Source organism: Cuculus canorus, chromosome 27 (assembly GCF_017976375.1).
Source record: "Cuculus canorus isolate bCucCan1 chromosome 27, bCucCan1.pri, whole genome shotgun sequence".
NCBI classification, from domain to species: domain Eukaryota; kingdom Metazoa; phylum Chordata; class Aves; order Cuculiformes; family Cuculidae; genus Cuculus; species Cuculus canorus.
The window spans coordinates 5,874,411-5,900,511 of NC_071427.1; the positions used below are offsets into that span (position 1 = coordinate 5,874,411).

At 45.5% G+C, this 26,101-nt stretch overlaps 1 protein-coding gene across 4 annotated transcripts; it reads left to right on the forward strand.

Moving 5' to 3' along the window:
* The first annotated feature begins 887 nt into the window (after positions 1–887).
* On the forward strand, positions 888–25,531 carry UPF1 (UPF1 RNA helicase and ATPase). Of its 4 annotated transcripts, none has more exons than XM_054050086.1 (24): positions 888–1,261; positions 7,198–7,340; positions 8,173–8,262; positions 8,803–8,970; positions 9,868–10,048; positions 10,549–10,710; positions 11,612–11,696; positions 11,858–11,956; positions 12,139–12,256; positions 13,117–13,276; positions 13,397–13,515; positions 13,771–13,956; positions 14,169–14,283; positions 14,477–14,620; positions 15,296–15,509; positions 15,714–15,831; positions 17,440–17,596; positions 18,595–18,737; positions 19,395–19,569; positions 20,299–20,380; positions 20,616–20,777; positions 21,122–21,339; positions 21,724–21,846; positions 21,958–25,531. In XM_054050086.1, exons 1-23 carry the CDS (start codon positions 1,037–1,039, stop codon positions 21,841–21,843), a joined length of 3,384 nt encoding a protein of 1,127 aa, XP_053906061.1. In that variant the 5' UTR covers positions 888–1,036; the 3' UTR covers positions 21,844–21,846; positions 21,958–25,531. The 4 variants fall into 4 exon arrangements, with proteins under 4 accessions (XP_053906061.1, XP_053906063.1, XP_053906062.1 ...); XM_054050088.1 differs by having other exon boundaries at positions 13,792–13,956; XM_054050087.1 differs by having other exon boundaries at positions 12,148–12,256.
* The last annotated feature ends 570 nt before the right edge of the window (positions 25,532–26,101 follow it).

Genomic DNA, 26,101 nt, shown 5'->3' on the forward strand with positions numbered 1-26,101 from the left:
GCCCCCCCAAAACACCTGTATAGGGCTCGACGACCACCACAGTCCCCCCCAAACACCTCTATAGGGTTCAACAACCACCACAGACTCCCCCAAAACTTCTCTACAGGGCTCGACAACCACCACAGCCCCCCCAAAACACCTCCATAGGGCTCGACGACCACCACAGTCCCCCCCAAACACCTCTATAGGGTTCGACAACCACCACAGACTCCCCCAAAACACCTCTATAGGGCTCAACAACTACCACAGCCTCCCTCATCACCTCTACATGGCTGCAGGGCCACCACAGCTGCCTCATCACCTGCACAAGGGTTCCAAACCCCTCCACGGGGTCAAAACCCACCACAGCTCCTCTCCTTCCTCCGCAGGGCCGCACGACCTTCGCACCCCCCAGGGCCCAAAAGGGCAGGGCCGCCATCACACCCCACCCCTATCTCGACGCTCCATTGGCTGCCAGAGCTGTCAATCAACAACAAAGCCCCGCCCCCTCCTGGTCCGGTCCACTCCGGGGGGGGGGGGGGGGGAACGCCTCTGTTACCGCTCCCCACCCGCCCCACCCACCAGGTGGCTCAGGGCGCCTCCACCCCCTCCCCCGCGAACCGCTTCGCGCCTTCCGTCGTAGCCCCGCCCTACCCAGGTGCGCCGTGCGTGCGTGTGACGTCACGGCGCGCGCGCTGCGTGCTGGCGTCGCCGTCCTCCTCCGCGTCACCGCTCCCGGCCTGGCGCGCGGCGGCGGCAGCGACCGCGGCCGGGACGGTTCCGCTCGGCTCAGCAGCTCCTCCACGGGGCTCTCGCATCGCTTAGCGCCACCCATTCGTTTTTCACCGTCCGTTTCGCTCCGGCCCGAGCCGAGGGGGCGGGGAGCGGCGGCGGCTGAGGGCTCGTCGGTGGCCGGGCTCGCACGCGCGGCCTGGTGCGCGCGGCGGATCCAGCCGCTCGCGTAGAAGCGGCGCCCGGGCTCTGTGAGGCGAGGCCCGGCACGGGGTTGGGGAGGGTCGGGGAAGCGCCGCTTCTCGTCCTCCTCACCGCCGCCACCATGAGCGTGGAGGCGTACGGCCCCAGCTCGCAGACCCTCACCTTCCTGGACACGGAGGAGGCCGAGCTGCTCGGAGCCGACACTCAAGGCTCCGAATTCGAATTCACCGACTTCACCCTCCCCAGCCAGACCCAAACCCCGCCCGGGCCCGGGCAGGCGGGGCCGGGACAGGGACAGGGTCCCCCTGGAGCGGGGCAGGGGCCGCCGGGACCCATCGAAGCGCAGGTGAGTCCCGGCGGGGCTTGGAACGGGCCGGCTCCAGTACCGGGGGGAGCGGAAAGGGCGGGCGGAAGAGTCCCTGGGCGGGCGGCAGGGCTGGACGGGGAAGGGGAAGCGGAGTGGGGAGCCCCGAGCGCCCCTGCATCTCCCGGAGCGGGGCTGATGGAGTGGGAGGGAGGGGAGCCCCCCCCGCGCGGGGCTGGGCGCTCCGGGACGGGGAAGTGGAAGTGGAAGCGGCTGCGGAGCGGAGCTGCGGACGGAACGGGCGGTTCGCCTCTGCCCTGGAAACGGGGTGAGGATCAACCCCGCAGCCGGTCGCGTGCGGGCAAAGCCGGCTCCGCCGTTCCGTCCTGACAGTTGTGGCGCGTTTCGGTGCCATGTGGAAGTCAGGGGTCAGAAACGCTTCTGGATTCATTCCAAGTTTCTTTTTTCCTCTCTTTAAAGACTTCGAGTTCTTTCCCCCTCTGTCTTTTTAAAGATTTCGGGTTCTTCCCTCCCCACCTTTAAAGCAAACATGACCGCAGGTAGTATTAGATTATCAAAACTTGAGTACTGTAGAAGTTCAGTGTTGCTTCCTTTGATTTCTGTCTTTCTAGGACTAAAATAACATATACTTTTTTTTTTTTTTACCTTTTCTGCTGTGTTTGTTTTGGGTTTGTAAGGGCTGAGAGTTAAGTTCAGAGATCTAGTTCCTCAGAGCTTAAAAGACAAGTGATTTTGGTTTTTACGTAGTGTGTTGATGGCTGGTACATCCACAACAATTAATTTGCTTTGGTGTTGTTAAGTAAATGTGAAAGAAAAGAAGGAAGTGGAGCTCTGCTCACAAGTGAGGAAGTGTTGCAGCTGAAGCTGTTACCTGTCACTGAGCTGCATCTGGACTGTGTAGTAAAAAGTCAAACTTTACTCCATTTAAAGATCATGGAATGTTCTGCTGATCTTCATTACATCAAGATAAATACTTGTTTAATCCCATTATTAACAATTAAATGTTTCTAAATTACCTCAATTTTAAAGAAGAGTTAAAAAGCGTGAGGTAAGTTTTTAATCCTGAGCCAGAGTTTGAGCGGGCCTGAGTTTTCCTTTCACTTGCAAAACCCGACATGTCGGGGTCTGTAAACGATGGAGTTGTGGATGCAGAGGTGAGCGAACTGGAAAGAAGCCAGCTTGTCCAGGTGCTGGGAATCTCCAGGTGAGCACTGTGGGACTGAGGGGGGTGTTACCCTGTCCCAGCCCTACTGAGTTTATCCGGGGAGGAACTGAATGACTTTCTGGTGCTTGAAAGTGCTCAGCACGCTGGGCACAGCCACTGTGGTGTGACTGGCTCCGGATTAGAGCGTTTGCGAGACAGAATTAGACAAGATTCCACAGGCCGTTTGTTTATTTTCTGTTTACTTACAGCTTTTGAATTTGGGCTTAGCAGACTTTTGCCAATTTGAGCATTGAGATATCAGAATTATTTAAGCAGTAAGAGTAAAATTACATCTATGTACAGTCAGGCTATGCATTAATTGATTAAGAAGGCAGTTTTAATTAAATCTTAGCTTTTAAAGCTTTAATGGGCTGTGATCATTCCAGAACTCGCAATAGAGAATATGTGGCCAGAAGAAGAAAAACCACCCTGAAATCAGCCTCATAAGCTAAAAGACCAGATGAGAGGATTAATTTGTCCTTTTTTTTTTTTTTTTTTTTGTCTAAGCATGTTTGAAAAGCCTTTGAAGTATGGAAAAAAAAATTCTGGAGAGAGCACATTCAGGTACTGGTGTGCCTGTAACAATCTGCCTGCGCAAGCAGGGAGGGAGTTATTTCTGGTTAAACAGAGTGCGTTTATGAAGTTTCTACGAACTCTTGTAGTCATTGTGATCCTTATTTTGACTCAAGAAATGCAGATTTTGGGGAGAACAGGGAACCCTATTGCAACAAGAACTCTCAAAGCGTATTAAGTGTAGTGTCCTGAGCTTAAATACCTCCAAACCCTGCTCCCTGGTGCTGTTCCAGCTTGCCTTTGAGCGGTCTCAGCAGTGTTAAGATCAGAAATTGTTTTAACCATTTCTGGGGCAAATCTTGCTGCCTTCAAAAAAAATAATCTAAACTTGTGTCTTTTGGCAGGGGACACTAAATAGTAGCTTGTAAGGTGCAAAAACTGATCCCGCACATGTTGTCACTGTTGATAATTAAAGCTACTTGAAGCAATAATTTCTGTTTGGAGGTGATAAACATCAGAGGGCTGTGCTTTTACTCTGCTGTTTCCTAGTCTGTTATCATCTTCGTATCCTAGTGTTTACACAGATTGGTTGAGCAATGCAAAGTACCAGATTTCTTAAGAAAATGTACTTGATTTATCTAGTCTTTAAGAGCACGCTTTCCCACTGTATATTTAACTACTAGTTTAAGAAGATGTTGTTATGATTATTAGTGTCCAATTGATGGAAGATAGCGAGAGATTAGTAGTGCAGAAGCATTGTCTACTGTTTTCTCTTCAGAAGTGGTATTTCGGTTGTTTACACAGTAATGTAAAATTAAAATCAAACATAGAAAAGGTGTGTGATGTTAATGTGTTAGCTGAGCTGTTTCAGGGAGGGGTTGAAGGAGGCTGGGTCACTGTTGGGTTTTTGGTCTGGACTATGGGGGCTGGATTGAGTTTCCAATTTTACTGAAGATTTTTTGTCTTAGCACGATGACTGACTCCTCGTTGCTTGAGTCCCTATCCGGAAAGAGAGCTTTGAGGTGTTGTGGGGGTGGATGTTCTCTTTACAGATACACTGATTTTGAAAGGGAAAGCAAATCGCTATGAGAGATTATAATGAGGTACAGTAGATAATCTAAGATTTAATATAAAAAAATCTGCAAACAACAAATAAGTTGGGTTATCCCTGCAAGTCCAAAAGTGTGTATTTTTCCTGAAGCATAAGGTGAAAAGTGCCAGCATGGTGACCATGTGAGTCGGTTCTGCCACTGCTGTGCAGCGTGGAAGTGCATTGCCATGAGTGATTGGGCTGCAGGCTTTTGTAACAGGAGTGCTCTTCTAGCAAAATACCTGCTTAACTGCAATTATTTTTCTTGTTACAGCTTGAAATAAGCCACTTTAAAGTAGAGCTGCATTAAGTGGATGTGGCTGCATTCACCTGTGGATCAGCTGCTGGTGTGGGTTGGGTGTGTTAGCCAGGCGCACCGTGAGAAATCGGGGTGGTAAGGTCCTGTTGCTGTCGATTTGGGGACTCATGTGGGCAGTGGAAGCCACTCACATCAGCTGGTTTACTTCTCTGTAACTCAGTTCCCTTGACTCTTCCTGTTGTCTCTCAACCAATATTTTAGAGGCCAGAAAAGGCACGAGGGAGGGACCAGTACCTTGGTGACAGTTTTGGAGCACCTCAGCGTTCAGACTGCTGGCGCTGTTAAACCTGCTGTGCCAGAAGTTTCAGTCAACACTTTTAAAATAGAGAAGCCCTCCCCGCTGCCTCATACAATGGTCGATGGTGCCAGGTTGTTAATAATATGCACATAGGCTAAGAGCATGGTAGGATTGAGAACAATAGTCGTGTCACTTCCTGGTTGTGTGCCTGCCAAGGCCCAGGGTTCAGATCCTCGCAGTAACAGGTGACATCACTTCTGTCCAGCTCTGAAAGGGCAGGAGCTCCCGGAGTGCAGGGAACAGGCACCTGGTACAGAGGTACAGACAGCTTGCAGTACGGTGATTTCTTGGGTTTCTGCCTTAAAAAACCCAAGGTTGTTACTGTTCAGCAATCCATTTTTTATGAGCACCCCAAAAAATGTATTAACTTTGTCAGCTGTTGTGTGTGATAACATGTTCTGGCTCATGAAACAGAGTGGTAGAAATGCACCAGTGTATGCCTGGTATTTGTGCTTCTAAGAAATTCAGGTTAAATTCGGGCCTTGGAATTCCACCTGTTCCACGGGCAGTTAATAAATTATCATCATATTTGGTAAAATGGCACTCTATCTAAAATGGGTATTTATCTCCAAACACCTGGGGAGATGCTCTTATGCAGCAAGCTGGCTGGGTTTGGGTTCACCACACTAATGGGTCATCGTGTGTTGCTGCAGTTTCTTTGGTTTTTCCTTTTCCCCCTCGCTTCTTTTGCACATCCTGTGCTACTGGTTCCTCTTGGCTGAGCTTCTAGTAAAAGCCAGGACTGGGAGGTAACATCAATAAAAAGTCAGACCGTTTAGACCGTGTTTTGTAAATGCATTTCATTCTGAATAATGAAACAAAGCTTGTGCCGTGGAGTCTAGTTCCTGCTGCTGAGAGCAAACATGAAGTGGCTTATACTTACTTCAGATTTAACTCTTGTGATTGGCTGTTGCATTTTAATGTGCAATACTGAAACTGGCTTGGGCTTGTGTGGCATCTGAATGGGACTCTTAGAGAACTAAGCTTGTTTGGATTTGCTTATGAATTGTAGCTTTAAAATGCTACCACAGCTATTTTTATTAGATTTCTTTTAGTGAAGATTTAGCTCTCTTCTCACTGTGGATGGCTTTCTCGTCTCTTGTCAAAGAATTAAGTTACAGATAGCAGATAAATTGTATTAGATGTCCAAGCGCAAGAAAGTTATTAAAACACTATGGTGATAGACAAAGTCCTTGAGCAATTCCTGTGCTCTGATCACAGAATCACAGAATCACAGAATCACAAGGTTGGAAAGGACCCATTGGATCATCGAGTCCAACCGTTCCAACTGATGTATTGGCCAGTTACAGTTTCCGGACACAAATCTCATCTTGACTTATCTGATGCCTTCAAAAACATGGGGGGCGTTAATACAGCTGATGACTTTGCTGTGTGAGGGACCTGCAGCACTCATCTCAAATGTTTTGTTATTGTGCTCATCACTGCAGTCTTGGTGGTGGTGCCTTTCCTACCTCTTCCCGCTCAAAGTTATAACAGATTATGGTCTGCTTCTCTCATGTCAGGGTTTAGTGGGGCATTGGCTAAACAAATCAAAGATTGAAGTGACTGAGTGAACAGAGCGTTTGGGGCTGTGGGGATTGAGCCATCCTGGGGGATCCCAACAGCATTGTGTGAATGTGCTGAGGCTCCCCACAGCTGCTGGTCTGTAGAGAGGGCAGCAGAGTCAAACCAGGGCACTCCTGGGCCATGGGGGGCAGCAGTTGTGGCAGCCCTGCTAGAATCTGGTCTGTGACAGCCACACTTTTCCGTCCTGGTGGTGGATGCACTGTACTCAGTATTGCCCAAAAGGAGTTATTTTTAACACGAGTGAGGGTTGGGGTGTCAAAGTTGCTGACACAGCACCAAATGCTGCAGAATCCCACAATTCTGGCAGTCAGCAAGTCGGCAGCGGAAAGAGAGCACGCCTGGTGGGTGTGTGCTGTGTTAGCGCACCTGATCTCTGCGAACATGAGCTGCGTAACCAGCTGTGAGGGGCTCCTGCAGCTTTCTAGGATAGCTTCGGCCTCATTTTTTACAGGAAATCATGTTGTTGCCAAAACAAATGTAAAGTAACACCATAGCAACTGCCATACCCGATGGATTTTGCAAATATGTTTGATTCAGTGTGTAATATGGTCAGTACATTCTGAACAAGTGACACTGCCTGGAGTTACACTGCTGGAAACCCATTCCTGTTATTTCTAGAAACGTTTCATTTTTTTAAATATATATATATATATAAGGCTTTTATGAACACAGGTTTCTTGATTACCTGCTCTCTGTGGTCCAGGTGTCACAAAGTCACGCTGCTGACATCTTGAGTTTAAATAATCCTGTAAAATAGGAGCTAATTAAACAAATACTGCTATAGAACTGTTTCGTGTTTCAGCTTTTAGCAGCATTTTCATTTTCTTTTAAGTTTCTCTAAATTAAACACAAGCTTTTGCTTTCAGGAGCAGAGATTGCTGCCCTTGGCTTTATGTCTTGGAGTCTATTTTCATTCTGTAACTTAAGCACTAGCACTGTATTCCAGGTTAATGGACCTGACGGCATTCTGCAGAATGGAGCTGTGGATGATAATGTGGCTAAAACAAGCCAGCTTCTGGCAGAGCTGAATTTTGAAGAAGATGAAGAAGATACCTATTACACAAAGGATCTTCCTGTGCATGCTTGCAGGTGAGACTAATCTTTGCCTCAAGCTTATTATTTCCAGAGGGCAAGAACACTTTGTGTGAGTGAAAGGGGGATGCTTAGAGAATTTTCAGAATTTGGGCGGAAATTTCTTGGAGACAGCCCTGTCCTGGTATGAGAATGGTAAAATGGTGCCCTCTGGTGAGCTCTTCTGTAGGTTCACCTCTGCCACATCCAGCAGGGCTTGCAAATAACTGACAGGCTGAGAGTTGGGGCTGTTGAGCCTGGAGAAAGGCTTCCAGGTAGACCTTGGAGCAGCCTCCATGTACCGAAAGGGGCTCCTGGAAACTGGGAAGGGGTTCTTGATCAGGGGATGCCAGGATAGGATGAGGGGAAACGGTTTTCAACTGAAAGAAGGGAGATTGAAATGAGATATTTGGAAGAAATGTTTTGCTGTGAGAGTGGGGAGGCCCTGGCCCAGGTTGCCCAGAGCAGTGGTGGCTGCCCCATCCCTGGAGGGGTTCCAGGCCAGGTTGGATGGGGCTTGGAGCCCCTGATCCAGTGGGAGGTGTCCCTGCCCATGGCAGGGGGTGGCACTGGATGGGGTTTAAGATCCCTTCCAACTCAAACCATTCCAGGATTCTATGACCTTCATTGAGGAGGAGAAGGCTGCGCCAAGAGTGGAATGATCATGGTGGGAAGTGTTAAAATGCTTGTGACTCAAAACAGAAGTTTGATTTGTGTTTGATACTTACACCAACACTCGTGTTTTCACTTGCCATTATTTATGTAGTCTACCAGGTAGTTTGAATCTTGTATTGGAATTTTCCTATAAGCAGTACCCAATTGCTTCCTGTTTTTTCCTTTTTAATTCCAGTTACTGTGGTATCCATGACCCTGCTTGTGTGGTTTACTGCAACACCAGCAAAAAGTGGTTCTGCAATGGGCGTGGGAATACATCTGGCAGGTAAATCGTCAAATGATGGGAGTAATGGCAGTATTGGTTTAGAGGGTGTTTCTTGGAAGTGGAATGATGGCTGTGACTTATGTTTGTGGTAATCAAAGTCTAGTGACTTAAATGTGAACCTCCAGCTTCCTCTTTAGCTTTTCTGCTCTTACCAGCTTGGACTTTGATCTCAGCAAAACTTGAATCACGCCACAGAGTGGAGTTTGCTGCTTCATTCCAATACTGTGTTCCTGCAAAGTACAGTAGAACGCATGCCCTTGACCTGTGGAGCTTCAGGAGGCTTCTTTCAATTATCAGTAACATAAAAGGGACTTTTTCCACGTTTCTTTTTCTTTCACACTTGCCTGCCTTAAAGCATTCATGTACTGAGAAACCGTGATAGCAGCATCTTTACATGGATGAAAGGAGTGGGATCTTAGCAGTGTCTGCCATAGCGTAAATAGGTTTTGTTTGTCTTTTAATAACTGAGAAATAGTTTATTAAGTTAGGACTGAATCTGATTTTCCTATTCATATAAATGTATGTCCTCTCTGGTTTCAGCCACATTGTTAATCATCTTGTGAGAGCGAAGTGCAAAGAGGTGACTCTCCATAAAGATGGACCTCTAGGAGAGACTGTCTTGGAATGCTACAACTGCGGATGTCGTAATGTGTTTCTCCTTGGCTTTATTCCAGCCAAGGCAGACTCTGTGGTTGTTCTGCTGTGCAGGTGAGAGAATGCCTTTATTGGCATGTTTGCATCAAGGCTATTGCATCACCTTATTTCTAAAGGGCAACTCTCACTTTCATGTTGTACCAGAACATGTTCTGTACTCTAATCTTGCGCCATTTTTCCTTTATATGTAGACTTCTTGACTTGTGTACAAGTAGATAATGCAGTAAAGGAAGATTTGTTTATGCTGGGCAGATGTCTTAGTTCTGTAGAGAAGTATTTCTCCCAAATCAGGCAGTCCTTGAAGGAAGAAAAGTGTTGTTCTTCTCTTTTACACTGATGTTCAGATTTGGGAGAATAACAGATTGGTTCAGGAAATTGCTCTGGAGCCCTGCTGGAGTGGTGACTCTGTTACAGAGTGGTTTTCTGTCAGCTTGGAGAATCATTTGAAGGTGACAGTAAATCGGAAATTGTTCTCTGACAGGTTCTATCAGAAATCATATTTTATAAGTGTGTATTTTAATTAACTGCTGTCACTGTGTGTGACAGTAGAAGGTGTGTTCCTACAGAGTGAGTTCTTCCGTTTGTTTTAACAACGGGTGGGAAGTAATCCCAAATGTTTTCTTATATTATGTGTGTGCACAATCTTAATGGACTGTAACCACTTTCAAAGGTGAGTATCATATTTAATATTTTAGATGCTGACATTTTGAGTTCTAGAAACACTCAAGAAATACCGCCTATGATGCCGAGCCTTCCTGGTGGTGAAATAATATACATAGGAACGGAAAAATAAATTGTCCCGGCAGGCTAAGGTGGTTTTGATTTTTCCTTTTAACTGAGATGCTTGATGTGTTCTAAAAGCATGATAAGCCTGTTTTCCTACTTCACATGATAGACTTTTCCTTACACGTGTCTAATTTAATAATTTCTTTCAATATTTTGGTTGTGCAGGCAGCCATGTGCGAGTCAGAGCAGTTTAAAGGATATTAACTGGGACAGTTCACAGTGGCAGCCTCTTATCCAGGATCGCTGTTTCCTCTCATGGCTGGTAAAGATTCCGTCTGAGCAGGAGCAGTTGCGAGCCCGTCAGATTACAGCTCAGCAGATTAACAAACTGGAAGAACTTTGGAAGGTATGTGCTGCTCTTCTACCAAGTACTAGTTTTATGTGTTTGAAGAAGGGACAAGATTGTTGTAGCAGCTGTATAAGGCAGGGAACTTCAGTCACACGAGGTTTAAATCTTGCTGACTTGACAAGCAGTGCAGCTGGGATTTGATCAAAGGATTCGAGAGATAGTTTGTCCAAGTTGGAAGGTTTCACCCTTGGGTTCTTACGTATTGTCAGGCAATATGAAAAAACAACTTTCCTTCCCTGTGTCAAGTCTTTCACTTGTTCCTGCTTTACATAACCAGCTTAGTAGGGAGCTGTTAGTCCACACTTGGTATTCAGTTATTGCTTTTTGAGAGGTTTTTCTGTACATCTCCTGCATAACAACCCTGACAATAACACATTATACCTTGATATAACTTCCTGTAATGGTAAAATATGGTTTTATCAGTCCTGTTGCACAGTGAGAGCTTGTTACTTCTTTTATGCTCAAAACTTTGAAAGAAAATATGCTTTAAATTCTAGGAAAATCCATCTGCAACCCTTGAGGATTTAGAAAAGCCTGGCGTTGACGAAGAACCGCAGCACGTCCTGCTTAGATATGAAGATGCTTATCAATACCAAAATATATTTGGTCCTCTGGTCAAGCTTGAGGCAGACTATGACAAGAAACTCAAGGAGTCTCAGGTAGTGTGCTTGAAATACACCTGTTTGAGGGGTGTTCTGACCAATTCTCTGGTATCAAACACCGCCGGGCGTGGTGGCATGTGCCTGTGGTCTCAGCTACTCAGGAGGCTGAGCCTGCCGGATCATTCAGGCTGAACATCAGGAAGAAGTTTTTCATGGAAAGGGTCATTGGGCACTGGAACAGGCTGCCCTGGGAGGGGGTTGAGTCACCTTCCCTGGAGGTGTTTAAGGGATGGGTGGATGAGGTGCTGAGAGGTACGGTTTAGGGAGTGTTAGGGATGGTTGGACTCGATGACCCACTGGGTCCCTTCCAGCCTAGTGATTCTATGATTCTATGTGGGCACTGTTAACAGCAGTGCTCGAGTGAAATAGCTGTCTTCGTTCAGTACTATAACATCACAGTAATTACAGTAGTGATATATGATAACAAGGAGAGGAAAGAAAAATACTCAAACTCAGGTTTTTAAAAAAGAGCTTGAAACACTTGAACTTCCATCTTTTCTGCATTCGGAGCTTCTTTCCAAGAACTATATTCTATTGTACGATTGTGCAACTTGACCAAGTTCTTTTGTTATCCTCATAACTGGCACTTACCTTGATCAGTCAGGATTGTTCAAACTTGAGTTATATGAGGTGATGCAAGCACTTGGTGAATGTTCTAAAGATGAGGTGAGAGAATAATGTAGATGGGGATTAGCATTTTGCTTCTCTTGACTGGCTCTTGTAGAACAGAATTATCTTCTGCAGATGGTGTCAGCTCAGTCCAAGAGAATAAATACAGATATGTGTCTGTACTGTGACATTGGAACAGCAAATGTTTGGAAGTGTAGGGCAGCAAGGGCTGTTGTAGGTGGCGAACAGTTCTTTAAGAACATAATGGATGCCTTTTCTTTACCACTAGACCCAAGATAACATCACTGTCAGATGGGATCTGGGCTTGAACAAGAAAAGAATTGCTTATTTCACTTTGCCAAAGACTGATTCAGGTAAGCACAGCTTGAACGTGTTTTGTCTGGGTTGTTTATGCCTGGTGAGTAACATCCCTGTGATGATCTGGCCTGGCCTATAAGGTAATGCTAATTTTTTTTGTACTGGGGAATCATCGTTTTTAGTGAATGTTCTGAGAGAGTTTTTTTGTCCTTCATAGATATGCGTCTGATGCAAGGAGATGAGATCTGCTTGAGGTATAAGGGAGACCTGGCCCCTTTGTGGAAAGGAATTGGTCATGTTATCAAAGTTCCTGATAGTATCCTTTACTTAGTGAGCCTTCAGGGAGGCTTAGCAAAGGCTGAAGTCTCTCTGAACAATCAGTAAATGCGTATAAATTAATTTTGAGATCATTTTAATTCGTCGTGGGGATCTGCTAAAAACAATAACAATTGGGAAAAATCAAATTCAAAGTTTTGCTATAGATTACTACTTAACGAGGTTCTACAGATTATGGTGATGAGATAGCCATTGAGCTGAGGAGCAGCGTTGGAGCGCCGGTGGAAGTTACTCATAACTTCCAAGTGGATTTCGTATGGAAGTCTACTTCGTTTGACAGGTACTGAGAAAGCACTGCAAAACTTGGCAGATAATGGGTGCAGCTAGTGTGGTTTTTTTCCTTTACCTTCAATGGGAATTTTTGAACAAGATGTTGTTTCATGAGACTGGCAATCAGAAATCTGGTTATACCGAATGTTTTGAGTCTCTGAACACAACAGCTGCTTTGTAGAGCAACAGGCCTTGCTTTTATTAGAAGTTCAGCTAATCTGAGTGCCATCAGACTGTCAACTTTTCTCACTTTGAAGGCACACTTAAGGTTTGTTTCAAATACATCAAGGTAAGGCGTGAACCAAAGGGGAGACATTACCTTGTGTTTAGTAATACTTGGAACATAAGAAGAAAAACTGCTTTGTAGTTCAGCTTCCTGAACACTGCTTTATCACAAAGTGCGCTCTGATTTTAATTGGCCTTCCTAAACTTTGAATCTCTTTAAGTAGCTGGAATTTCAAGGCATTTGAATTGGCTGTGGGGTCAGTAGGCTTCAGACATGTCTGTACTGCATTTTGTAAGACAGGAGTTTGTTTGTTATCCTGAAAGAGAGATAGAGAGTAGAAATTTAGTTCAGATCTTGCACCTAAAATGACTGTTGCAGAATCTGTCAAGGGCTGCTGTTTCCCTGCAGATTTTTTTGGTTACAGTGCTTTGTGATATTCACGTGGGAGCAAAACAAGATCTGTGTTCTCGGAGTCCAATTTTTATCTCTTAATTCTGTTAGTATGTGTTCTACATTGTTCTCTTTTCCCAAGGTCTACTTTAATTTTTACCTGGTGTCTAACTGTTGCAGAGGACACTTGTGGCTAGTTATATCTGAGGTCATGCTGTTGCAATTTCTTTTCTCCTGTCCTTCCCTCATTTCAGGATGCAGAGTGCTTTAAAAACATTTGCTGTGGATGAGACCTCAGTGTCTGGGTACATCTATCACAAACTGCTAGGTCATGAGGTAGAAGATGTAATCATTAAATGCCAGTTGCCAAAGCGCTTTACAGCACAAGGACTTCCTGATCTCAACCATTCTCAGGTAACCTCATCTCCTTCTCACTACGTGTGAAGAATACAATAAAGGATTTATGAATAGAGGTTGAACAACGCAACTTCCTAAGCACTGAATGCTAAATAGCAATTGAAAAAAACATTACAGGTTTATGCTGTGAAGACTGTCCTGCAGCGCCCTCTGAGCCTTATTCAGGGTCCCCCTGGCACCGGAAAAACAGTGACGTCGGCCACAATTGTCTATCATCTGGCCAGACAGGGCAATGGGTAAGAAACGTTCTCTCTAAATCTTTATGTATGAGGTTATTTCATTAACCAAGATCCAAGACTCAATTTGGTTTTAAGAATTAATGTGTATCATTGAACTGAAAAGACTTTTCAGAAGTATACTCTTCTGGGAAGACTTGTACCTCTTTCAGAAGACGTTCTTTCCCAGCATATTTTTAGGGCACTTGTGTTGTAACACAATTCTTACTTTGTTACGAGTCTAGTGGAAAAAGCATACTGCTAATTGAGACTTAGTTCTTGCTTAATTTTTTCAAGGCCTGTGTTAGTCTGTGCTCCGAGTAACATCGCTGTAGATCAGCTGACTGAGAAGATCCATCAAACTGGACTGAAAGTGGTGCGTCTCTGCGCTAAAAGTCGCGAAGCGATTGACTCCCCTGTGTCCTTCTTGGCATTGCATAACCAGATCCGAAACATGGATAGGTAAGAAATGGTTGAGGGGGGGCAGGGGAACCAAAACAAATTCAGTGTTGAGATGAGCACAGCTGATTAACTGTGTGATGGTGACAATGACAATTAGCTTGATGTGGTAATGTTTTTGGTTCCATACATGTAATTTAGTCTTACAAATGAGTTCCACTGTAATCCTACAAAGTTGTTAATTAGGCTGTAAAGCAAAATGCCTTCTTTTGCAGCATGCCAGAGCTTCAGAAACTGCAGCAGCTTAAAGATGAAACTGGAGAACTGTCATCTGCAGATGAGAAACGTTACCGTGCACTGAAACGAACAGCAGAGCGTGAATTACTGATGGTAAAGTTGCATTGCTTCTAGCAGCTTAAACCATTGCTTCTCCTGCTTGAGGCTTAATTGCAATTTGCTGGGGGGAATCAGAGTGCGATTTACCTTTTGGATGATTCCTGGAATGGTGTTGAATACCTTTCCATATAGAAATATTATCCACTGATATCCTACTTGATTAACGTCATTTATGTTTCTGTCTCAGAATGCGGATGTGATTTGTTGCACCTGTGTGGGAGCTGGTGATCCGAGACTTGCAAAAATGCAGTTCCGCTCCATTCTGATTGACGAGAGCACACAGGCCACTGAGCCGGAGTGCATGGTGCCGGTCGTCCTCGGAGCAAAACAGGTAAGAGCTATTGGACTGCATTAAAGGAGAGAGTTTATAAATAGAGAAAGTAGCATCAAGCAGTAACATTCACAGTTTAGGCAACCAGGGATACCAAATCTTTTCCTTTTGTGGAAGACATTTCCATAATATAGATTTAAATGACCGTATTTTGTGTTAATCCTGTAGTTCTCTGTTTCCATGGCATAATGTTTGCCAAGAACATGTTGGCCCTGTTTGAACAATCTGGACGCTGAAGTTTTCATTCAGAAATGATGAGCTGAGAGTTGACAGTAAAGGCTTATAAAGCCTTGGTTTAGATCTGAAGCCTATTTCAAATTAGACTGATTAGGTCTTAATGTAGTTTACGGTAGGAGAGTAAGATGAGAGGAAATGGCTTCAAGTTGCACCAAAGGAGGTTCAGATTAGATATTAGGAAAAATTTCATCACTGAAAGGGTTCTTTGACACTGGCAGAGGCTGCCCAGGGCAGTGGTGGAGTCCCCATTACTGGAGGTATTTCCCAGACGGGTGCTCAGGGATGGTTTAGTAGTGGGTAGGTGTGGTTGGACTTGATCTCAAAGGTCTTTTCCAACCAAACAATTCTGTGATTCCTTATTGCTGCTGTTTCTAGCTAATAGGCAAGTTTCGTCAAATAAAAACTGAGATGTATGTCTGTGAACTTTCTTCTCCACAGCTTATTCTTGTGGGTGACCACTGCCAGCTGGGCCCTGTTGTGATGTGTAAAAAAGCTGCAAAGGCCGGCCTGTCTCAGTCTCTCTTTGAGAGGCTTGTGGTGCTGGGGATTCGCCCCATCCGCCTGCAAGTGCAGTACCGCATGCATCCCGCGCTCAGTGCTTTTCCATCCAATATTTTCTACGAGGGCTCACTCCAGAATGGTGTTACTGCAGGTAAACATGAGTAGTACTCCAGCAAATTAGGTTTTTCCATTCATTGAGGGTCAAAATCTGAGGGTTTTTTTAATACATTCGCATAAAAAGAGAATTGCCACTGCACTTAGTTCTGAGTCTTTAAAATGCTTTGATATGAAAGTGAGTGTTCTTGCTAGTAAAGCAGTGCTAACTTTTCCTCCTTACTGTTTTTGTGCTCCTCAGCGGACCGTGTGAAGAAAGGTTTTGATTTCCAGTGGCCACAGCCAGATAAGCCGATGTTTTTCTATGTTACACAAGGTCAGGAAGAAATTGCCAGCTCAGGCACCTCTTATTTAAACAGGTAAACAAAACTCAATGCTGAAATATAAACTTACATTGGGGTAAAGTATTTTTGAGTATCTTGAATATAAGGAAGTTTGTAAATGGATCTGTCAATAATTCTGTGATGCCCCTCAGGGACAGTCGCAGTTAATGAAGTCAAGGGAAAGTGCAATAAACAGTTCCCACTGCAAACCAAAAGTCAAAGCATTTCTCTATGCCTCAATCTTTGCAACAACATTCATTGTATTCTGTATTCACCAGAACTTGTAGTGCCTTGCTATGTGAAAAAAGGCAAAATGGCTAAATAAGGGCTTGTGTTTTCTAAGAAGAGTTAGTTACTTGCCGTTTCTGTGAAGGTGGTATCTGTGCTTCAAGCAGTCCAGCCCACAGACCTCACATGTGTTGTGTGCTGGGATACAGCTCTTCCCTGCTAGCAATCCTTATGTTCTGCAGGAGTTCTTTTAAATCAGTAAAATGTTGTTTCCCATTAACAGCTATGATTGAAATTGGTTGTGTGCTTTTTCAATAAAAGCTGCTCTCAGGGACAGTGCAAGCTGAGCCACATTTTGAAGTTGCTTTGCCTAGGTTGCCTTTGTGGTAAACAAAGAGAAAAAGGCAGCTCTAGTGGGAGCAGTTCAGACCTTGCGTGGCTTTGAATTGTTCCGTGGAGGTGCATGCGCTCCTTAACTGGTGATATATGGAGCACAAGACAATGAAGTGCCCGATATGAAGGATATATTTGGGCCAGCAAGTAAACTGACTGCAGCTGCACCAGAAAATGCTGATCAAGTTGGATTTCAAAGCCAGAATTCCAGTAGCTCCTGAAGCAGAGCCCTTGGTGGGGGCGAGAAAGGGGTGGGAATTGAACTTTCTTCTTTCTACCCCTTTTTTGCACATTCCAACTTCTTTTTCAAAGAGTAAGCTTAAAACATCTTGCTCCTCTTGGTTGCATGTTTTTGTTCATGTGCCGGGAAGGGAGACCAGACCGACTTACGAAAAATATCTGCTGTGTTATTTTTAATCTCGATTCATTTTGCGAATAGCATGTGCAAGACTGCCGAACGTGGTGAGCCAGACTGTGCACAAACAAGTGGCACAATAGTTGGCTGGCAGAGAGATTGGCATTAAAAACAGTCTATATTTAAAACTTTAAGATAAAGCAACTGAAGGATCTGTTTGCAGGGCTGGCTGGAACATTTTTAATGATCTCGCTCAAAGCACACGTGTACATCTAACTCTGTTAATGAGTTCCATTATGGAATGATGGCCACCATGAATTTTGCTATTCGCGTTATTGTAGTGCTGTTGTTCTGAGAAGGTGGAGGTGTATATGAAGGAGATGTGTGTTGTTGAGACCTCTTTCTGAGATACTGGCTTTTGCCCATCTCCTTCTGGCTGAGAATACACAGGACCTAAGTCAAGAGGTGGTAGCAGTGAGTGTTCATGCAAAGCTTAAGCCAAGTTATTCGGAGTGCTTGAGCAGCGCAGCGTAGAATTGATCTTTTCCATGAAGTAGCCTTTCTGGCAAAAAGCTAGCACAGTATATATACTGTTGTGAAGTGTTTTAGACTCAACTTGCAAGAAGTTAGACCTTGATTCTCCTTAGATAAATGAATCTCTTTTATAGGACGGAAGCTGCCAATGTGGAAAAGATAACTACGAAACTGCTGAAAGCCGGTGCCAAACCAGATCAGATTGGCATCATTACCCCTTACGAAGGTCAACGGTCCTATCTGGTGCAGTACATGCAATTCAGTGGTTCCTTGCATACAAAGCTCTACCAGGTACGGAGTCGTTGCACAAGCGAGAACGCTGAGATGCAGAGAAGCTAGAAAAGTCAGATATTGTGAAACTTCAGTGTTTTCATTTTTAATGTGGCTTCTTAGACGTCAGTCTGTGTTTACTCTTTAATTTTTGAGTTTAGTTGATTGTGGTTAAAATAGACCAGGGAGAAGTATCTCAGAGGTATCAAATGCCAGTGTCTGGGGAGCGGTTGGCCTGATAAAGGAGAGGGCCCTGTTGAGGTCTCTGAATGGAAGGCTTCAACGAGCCCGTGTGTCTCTGAGCAGTCACTGAGGCACAGGAGGGAGAGGTCACTAGTGCTTCAGCTGTGGAAAACCTTCACTCAGCTTGTGTCTTAGATAAAAGCATCGTGCCAAGAGACGTGCAGGGATCCAGGCTCCATAAATTCTGATGGTCATACTATTTATTTGCTTGGGAATACGTCCTCCCATCAGTGGAACTCCTCTACCAAACATTGACATTTGTTGCTACAAACAAGTTGCTTATACGTTTAATGTAGTCTGTTTTGCAATATTGAGAACTTGAGCAGTGTTTTCATTGAAGGAAAACTTGGTGAAAATACTTCTAGTTCTGCCAGGAATGATCTGTCCCTCTGATTCGGGTTTCTTGGAGGCTGGGAGAAGCAGTGCTCATTTGGATCCAGCTTACTATGAGGTGTTGGAATAGTCAGAAGTCTCTTTGGCAACATACCTAGAAAAGGGATGCTTTCCATAGCGCAAATGCCAGGTTTGGGGAAATACGAGAACTGTAAAGCAGTGAACATAAAAGCAATTTGTCCTAAACTGAGACCGTCTGTTCTCCTGTAGGGAAACTATTTAGTGACCAGTGGAATTACCAAATCATTTGTCATTACAAAAATAACATTTTTGTCAAATGATGAGAACTGCAAGTGCTCAGCCAACATGTTGTGTAATGCCTGTTGGTAGCATAACTGTTTAGCACTGTCTTTACATGATTTACATGTTTTCCTCTGTTTCAGGAAGTGGAAATTGCAAGTGTGGATGCCTTCCAGGGACGAGAGAAGGACTTTATTATCCTTTCTTGTGTGAGGGCCAATGAACACCAGGGAATAGGGTTTCTGAATGACCCCAGGCGTCTTAATGTAGCTCTTACAAGAGCAAGGTGAAGTAAAATTAGGCAAATTTTTATCTGTTCTAGAGACCTAATTCAGTCTGCTAAAGCCTTCATGCAGCACGACTAACAAAAGGTCTGTTTTGTGGGGAGTAGGCCTATTCCCGATCTGGTTTCAGGGAGCCTTGAATGATTTCCACGTTACCTACAATTCGCAAGAGCAGTCTCCACCTAATCAGCGTGACTGTTTGGCAGCAGTAGGTTGTAGAAGCCTCTGTGTTATTCCCTGATGTCTGCAGGACAGAACCCTTCATCTGCTTCTGTATCCCTTCCAGGAACCATTTTTTTAACATTTTGCTTCTCTCACAATGGATTTGATTACCCAGAAGGGTGATGTGGAGTCAATACTAAGTTCGCTGGCTTCCTTGGTTTCTGCAAGATTTAAACCAGTACAGTGTGGTCGGTTGAGTGCACCGGCACGTTTGGCAAGCTGGCAAAAGGAAGCTTGGGATTATTGAGAAACTGGCTGTAGCAGTCTCCTTCCAAGTGTGTTGTCATCCTACAGAAATCATCTGCTTAAAACAAAACAATTGCATCAGGGTCTCCCACGCCCATGGGCCACCGTTAGGGGCTGTGCAAGAGAGGTTGGCTTTGAGGCCGTTTGACATTAATATGTAACGTGGCTTTATTCTGTCTGTTGATCTACAGGTACGGAGTAATTATTGTTGGGAACCCAAAAGCACTGTCTAAACAACCCCTTTGGAATCACCTGCTGAATTACTACAAGGAGCAGAAGGTGCTGGTGGAGGGACCACTGAATAACCTGCGGGAAAGCCTTATGCAGTTCAGCAAGCCCCGGAAACTCGTCAATACCATCAACCCTGTAAGCTGTCCTCTCCCAGAGTCTCATGTGTTTGTGGGATGAAGCAGTTGGGGGTTGGTTGATCAATCACAAATGGATAGAATAAACATTCGCCCACATAGCCTCACACACCCATGACTTTCCATTTTGGTTGCCTGGCTAACGCAGCGTGATCCAATGAGATTGCTGCAACAGCAGTTTCCAAGTTGAGCGTTTGTAGAACAGCCTTCTTGGTGCTTCTGTTTTGGTCTTTACCACAAAATTTTGAGGGGGTAACTTCTGAAGTAAATGAAACATCAAGTAACTGTTCTGTTTAGACATGGTAAGCTCGTTGGGTAAATTAATAGCATTGGACATCAGAGTTTGCAGGTTGAGTATTCTACTTTGTTCTTTAACACAAGTCATTGTTTTAAGGGCAGGGGGAAGCTTGTCAGCTGTCCCAAAAGAACAGTGGTAGCAATAAAGCAAGGGAAGAACTATCACCAGAGCCTCCAAACACTGAAAATTCAGCAGATGTTTCACAGTTTCAGATAGGCCGCTGGTAGAATCTTTTTTTCTTGTTGTCATAGTGTAGTCAAAATGATCGTTGGATGTTTACCATGTATTAGAAGTAGTTAGTTTCCTCAGCATGTGTAGAGTATGCATTACCTGGGGAGGTGAACTGGATTCTTACCCAAAATTACTTACACTGAAGTTGCCATGCAACTTTTTCTGTGTGAAGGCTTTGTCTAACTCCTACGATGCTTCCAGGGTGCCCGTTTCATGACTACTGCCATGTATGATGCACGTGAGGCTATTATTCCAGGATCTGTCTATGACCGGAGCAGTCAAGGTAAAGGAAGCTGTCAAAATTTACCCTTTATAGTTTTGGGTTTGTTTTCTCTCAACTGGTCTGTGGGGTGTGGGATCTAGAGAGTTCACTTTTTAAAAATGTCTGAAGAGCCACTACAGAAAAACATGGAACTATGGTTTCTAGTTCTGATTTATCCTGCTCACAAGTCCTCTCATTACTCCTAAAGGCAGGAATATGACTTGATTTTTCAGTATTTGTGGCTTTTCCTCTGCAGGGCGCCCATCCAACATGTACTTCCAGACCCACGATCAGATCGGGATGATCAGTGCTGGCCCCAGCCACGTCACTGCTATGAACATTCCTATCCCTTTCAACCTTGTGATGCCACCGATGCCGCCGCCGGGATACTTTGGCCAGGCTAACGGACCAGCCGCAGGTACGGGGCAAGGGTGAAATTGTCCAAAAGCCACATTTTAGGTCTAAAGTCACAGAATGGTGATTGCTGCCCCAGCAGCAGTGCTGATGAGCATAGCTGATGTGCCTCAGCAATGAATCCAGGTTGCCTGGGTACAAACACAGTAGCGCTGGAACCTCCGGCGAGTGTTCTGTTACTGTGTCTGCACTGGTGGTTCTGCCTTTTGATTTCTCTGTCCCTGCTACGTTGAGTACATGTAAAATGTTCCCTGTTGTGAGTCATCAAGTCTTCATAGAAACAGTTAATTCTTGCCTGTTTTCACATGTAAAACTTCTCACCGTTGGTTGGGATAAATGCTTTTCCAGGACGTGGGGCGCCAAAAGGAAAAACTGGTCGTGGTGGGCGCCAGAAAAATCGTTTTGGGATTCCTGGAACTAGTCAGTCAAACCTTCCCAATAGTCAAGCGAGCCAAGACGTGGTGTCCCAGCCTTTCTCCCAGGGTCCACTGACCCAGGGGTATATCTCCATGAGTCAGCCATCGCAGATGAGTCAGCCTGGGCTCTCCCAACCGGAGTTATCACAGGTAAGCAGGATTTGCTGTATGGTCTGCTCCTTTTCCTGGGTTTTAGGTTGGTGATCCGTGTACATGCACATCCACCAAAACTATTTTCAGTGACTCAGCCGCAGCATTTCATACCCCTTCACTTGGACTTTGAGTAACCCTTGGGCATAAAAGTAAAATGCTGCACATACAGACTCAATGTGAGCCTTGGCTTTGGGCTGCTCTCGCAAAAACCTGAGTATTTGTAGAAACTCTGCAGCCAAAAGAGTAGATTTAAAAACCAAACCAAAAGCCCCAAGAAAATAAAACCTATCAGACTTCGTTAGCCTTTGCTGCCAGGTATTCCGCTGTGTAAGCGGGCACTTGATGATGAGTTACAGGCTTAACAGCCACTTTCATTTTCAGGACAGTTACCTTGGTGATGAGTTTAAATCCCAGATTGACGTGGCGCTGTCACAGGACTCTACTTACCAGGGTGAACGTGCTTATCAACATGGCGGAGTGACGGGACTGTCACAGTATTAGAGTGTAAGGCACCTGAGCTTCACTACTGCTTCTTACTCCCCCCCATTTAAGTTCACGGACAAATTATTTGTCTTAAGAATGATGTTCGTAACACAACTGTTGTTTTGCTTTCAGGTTGAGGAAGAAGAGCTAAGCTTGCGTGGAGCTTAGTTCATCAGCATTTTATTCTGGGTAATAAAAAAAATAAAATAAAATGGATACCTGTTTTCCACTGCTAAAACTGAAGCACCACTGTGTGAGAGCAACAGGAGAAAGAAACCAACCAACGGAGAGGAGAGAGAGAGAGAGAGAGAGAAAGGAGCGCGCGCGAGAGAGCCCACTGCTAGCTCACTGAGACAAGGAGACTGACCGGAGAGGAGAGAGAGCACCGAAGGACTGGCTGGCGCCTCACGGGGAAGGCAACTCACCCTGAAATGAGTGGTCAGCTGAGTCCCTGCTCCCCCAGTCAAACAAGCTCAAGAGAAGGGCCTTACGCAGGTTTCACTTCATTCCATACTTCTCTTTGCGAGCAGGGCATTACTTTTCAGAGCAGATGGGGAGAGGAAAACCCTCATCTCAGAGTTGTTCTCGTTCTAAAGGGGTACTATATTTTAGCAGTAACTGTTTACAATTTAGAAGCAGAGTATCTGAGAGAGAGAGTGAGTTCCTAAGTGACAGCAAGCCAAGCAGAAATCCAGCGGAACATAGCTGATGCTCAACTCTGAGATGCAGGTTTTGTTGTCCAACACTGGCTCTGAAATCCTAGTGTCATCGTGTCGCCCACATTCTGAACGGGTCTTTCGTGATGAGGTGGTTTTAAAGAGATTATTTCAAAGGAGCACTGAATTTTTAGAAGTTTGTCTCTGAATTCGTAGTGGTGGACCTGGGAGATCCTTGTTCTGAGAAGCTTACAAAAAAAGTTTAAAACAAAACTAAATTAGAGCACCAACCTTGAGAACTTTCAGTGTGATTTAAAGTTGCAGCAATCAGCCTCTTCTTCCTACATTGGATAGCAGTTAGAGTGGAAGGAGCCTGCGCGCTCGAGCAGGAGGAGGGTTTCAAAGTGTTTTCTGTATGCTTTAATTGGCTACTGTCTGGACTCTACTCTGTGAAAAACAAGCCTTTCTGTAAGATGAACTTTGCGCTTGAAAAGGGGATGGGTTCCTGTGCCCTTCGGCCCTGGAGGAAAAGATGCTAACAGGCCTGCTTCACTCGCTCCCTCAGATTTGGGGAAGAAGTAGTGGAAACTGGGGATTATATTGGTTCTGAAGTAAAGACTCTATAACGTTACCGAAGCAGGTTGGAAACATGGACAAAGCAGGCAGTTGTTGGAAGGTGGCCTCTGATAGCTGGGTTTAACTAGAGATAATGGGTCAGGCTTTGGTGTGGCTTCTTCGGTGATTAATACAGAGAGCTGAGAGATTCAAGTGTTGAAAACCAAACCCGGAGCCTATTTTTCAGGTAGTGGACACTGCTGTGCCATCGATGCTGGCTCAAGAAATAGCTGGAAGTCAGAACTGAAAACAGCACATAAGAGAAGCCATCCAATTTCTAAGTTGTACCCATGTCTTAAATAAGTCATATGGGAACACTGGGAGCATTTTATTTCTGTCTAAACCTTTTTAGAAACAGCGCAGAGAATTTAAGATTCCTACAGACCCATTTTTATCCGATCCCTAAATTAGACTAACCTCTACCTCCTAATTGGCCGAGATCAGTAGAGTGCGATTCACTAACCGAGATGTTTTTAAAGTTTGAATTAAGTTAGCTTTATACTCAAAGGGCTCCAAGTGTTTCTAGTCTTTTTTTTGGGGGGGGATCTCAAAATACCTCTCATCTGAATGTACTTAAATGATGTAAACCCCCACTTTTTTGTAACTGGGGAGAAAGCCCTTTCATTGCTGTCCTTTCTGTAGATTGTTGCCCCGCTTCATAACCTGTATTTGCTGTAGTTTTCCGGAGTGTCTCTCCCCCAGTGCAGACCTGGCGTAGCAGCCCCACAAACCGCGCGAGTAGCGTGCACATCACCACGGGACAGGTGTTCAAAGTTTGCGTTCAGCCCTGCAGCCAACGGAGTTCGAGAGCTGCAAAACAAGAAACTTTTCCAGAAATGAAAACCATTCTTTTCTCATAAAAAGCCTCCAGAGTTTAGACTTCTAAAATGTGAAAGAATGGAGACACAGGCCACCTTCCTTCCTGTAAGATGGACTGTTTTATTTATTAACATTGCCGAAGGGCTTTTTAAGTTCTTTCCTTCCGTAGGCTGCGTAGTTGCATAGACTTTTCCGATAGGTTTAAGCTGTAACCCTCTGTGCAATGCAATCCATTGAGTAATGTAGCCCCCTCCTCTCCCCTCACCCCCTTTCTTTCACTGATGGGAATGCTTGCCTCTGCTTTGTGCTGGTTTTTTCCTTTGTAGCGGTTACTCTGAGTTTTATAAATCCAGACATCAGTGCTAGCACGGTGTTAACTCTTTTTTGATTTTGTCTCAAGTTTGTTTTAAACCTGTTTGTCATCAATAAAATATTAATAAACAGCTCTTGCATTCAAGGTGGCCCCTAACTTTCAATGATGAAACCAGGCAACGCTCATTAAAACTTAGGCTGATTGTATAAACTTTGTTTATTACTTTTTTAAACACAGACTAGTACAAAAGTGGGGGGTGTGCATAGCGTACATGGGTGAGCAAATGAACCGTGAAAACTCTTCCCTCTGGCTCCCAGGGACTGGGATAAGCCCTCAGGTGGAGTTCCCAAAGGCTGGTTCTATGAAGGGATGGAGTTCTTCTGCCTGGAAGATCTCTCGCCTCTCCCGTGTGCTGCAGTCAAGGTGAAAATGGCTTTTACCTGTGTCACAGGCTCGGCCGGGCTCTGGGTGTGGGACTCGAGGCGGCCCTTGACTGCCCTGGCAGTGGCTCAGTGTCTGCTGAAACACAGCTCTGGGGTTCAGGGTTGGTCCTGGCGCCACGCTGAGCTCGTTCCAGCCCTGCTGGGGCTGTCTGCCGGCCAGGGCGGTGACAGAGGGGACCGTCACCCTCCGTCAGGCTGGAGAGCCAGGGAAGCAGCCTGCGCTACCCACTCCCTGCTCAGTGAGCTGCGCCTTTGGCTCCACCGCCGCACAGGTACGACAACTGAAATACTTCAGGTTTTTCTTAATCCTGCCCATCTCAAAGGGGAAAGGAATGGCTCCTGCTTGCTTTAGGGGAGCCCTACTCGAAGCCCTTAAAACAGCAAAGTGCTTGAAGTGGGTTTCAACAGCGCTCTTGTTCATCTGCGGGAGGGAAGCTGAGCGGCTGCCCTCAGCCCTCCGCTCATCCGTGCGCTGTTGAGAACCACGTTTGGGCATGAAAACATCAACTCACCGCAGCTGCGCCAGGCTTGTCTCCAGCTACACGGGTAGGGGGTCACAAACGCTGTCACAGGGACAGGAAGACGATTCCTCTGCGCTCCCAATAGTGGTTAAACCTTCAGTGCTTCCCGGAGGGAGAAGGCCTGGCTCAGCTCAACAATACTGCATTGGGCCTTGAAAACAGCATGGGTGCAAAACAACGATGCTAACCTAGGCGACAGGGTCAGGCTCACATTCAAAAGAATTAAAAAAATTCAAGTCTAACTCAGATTATTTTTCTCTTTTTCCCCCCTTGCCCCCCAAAAAGCAAAGCTGGAGGGGGGCTGGGAAAGCCCCAGCGGGCAGGGCTGGTGCTGGACCGCGGCACGGGAAGAGCCGAGCAGCTCTGCCCAGGCTGCAAAACCAGGTCTGAGCGCTCCCCTCTGTGCTAAAGGTGGAGGAAAAGCAGGGAGAGCGGTCCCTGTGCTGGAGCAGAGCTGGGTCCCTGCACAGCTCCTGTTAGTGGTGTGGAACAGACTGGGTACCACAGCCATGAAAGAAAACAACTACACAAACCAAAACTAAAAGAATCCTAAAATGCACAAAACCTGACCCCGTGAAGGCGGTGCCAGACGTGTCCGGGCTGTAACACTGCTGTGGTGCCCGCTGCGTGGCTGCCGTCCGGCTCCAGCTGCAGCTCAGGCTCTCCAGAGGGACCCTGGGCTCATCAATTAGCAAATGAGGTAAATTATTTACTGTTTACAGCAGGCTGGGAGGGGACGAGGTGTCACCACATCCCCCTGCTTTACACTCTTACTCCTCAACCAGAACCCCCTCTCGCGCAGCCGCCTCCCCCTTGGGCCACGGCTCCACCAAAGCATCATCTCACCATCAAAAATCTTTTTTGCGCCGAGAAAGCTGCAGTGTTTTAGCCAAAAAAAGCTGCAAAGCA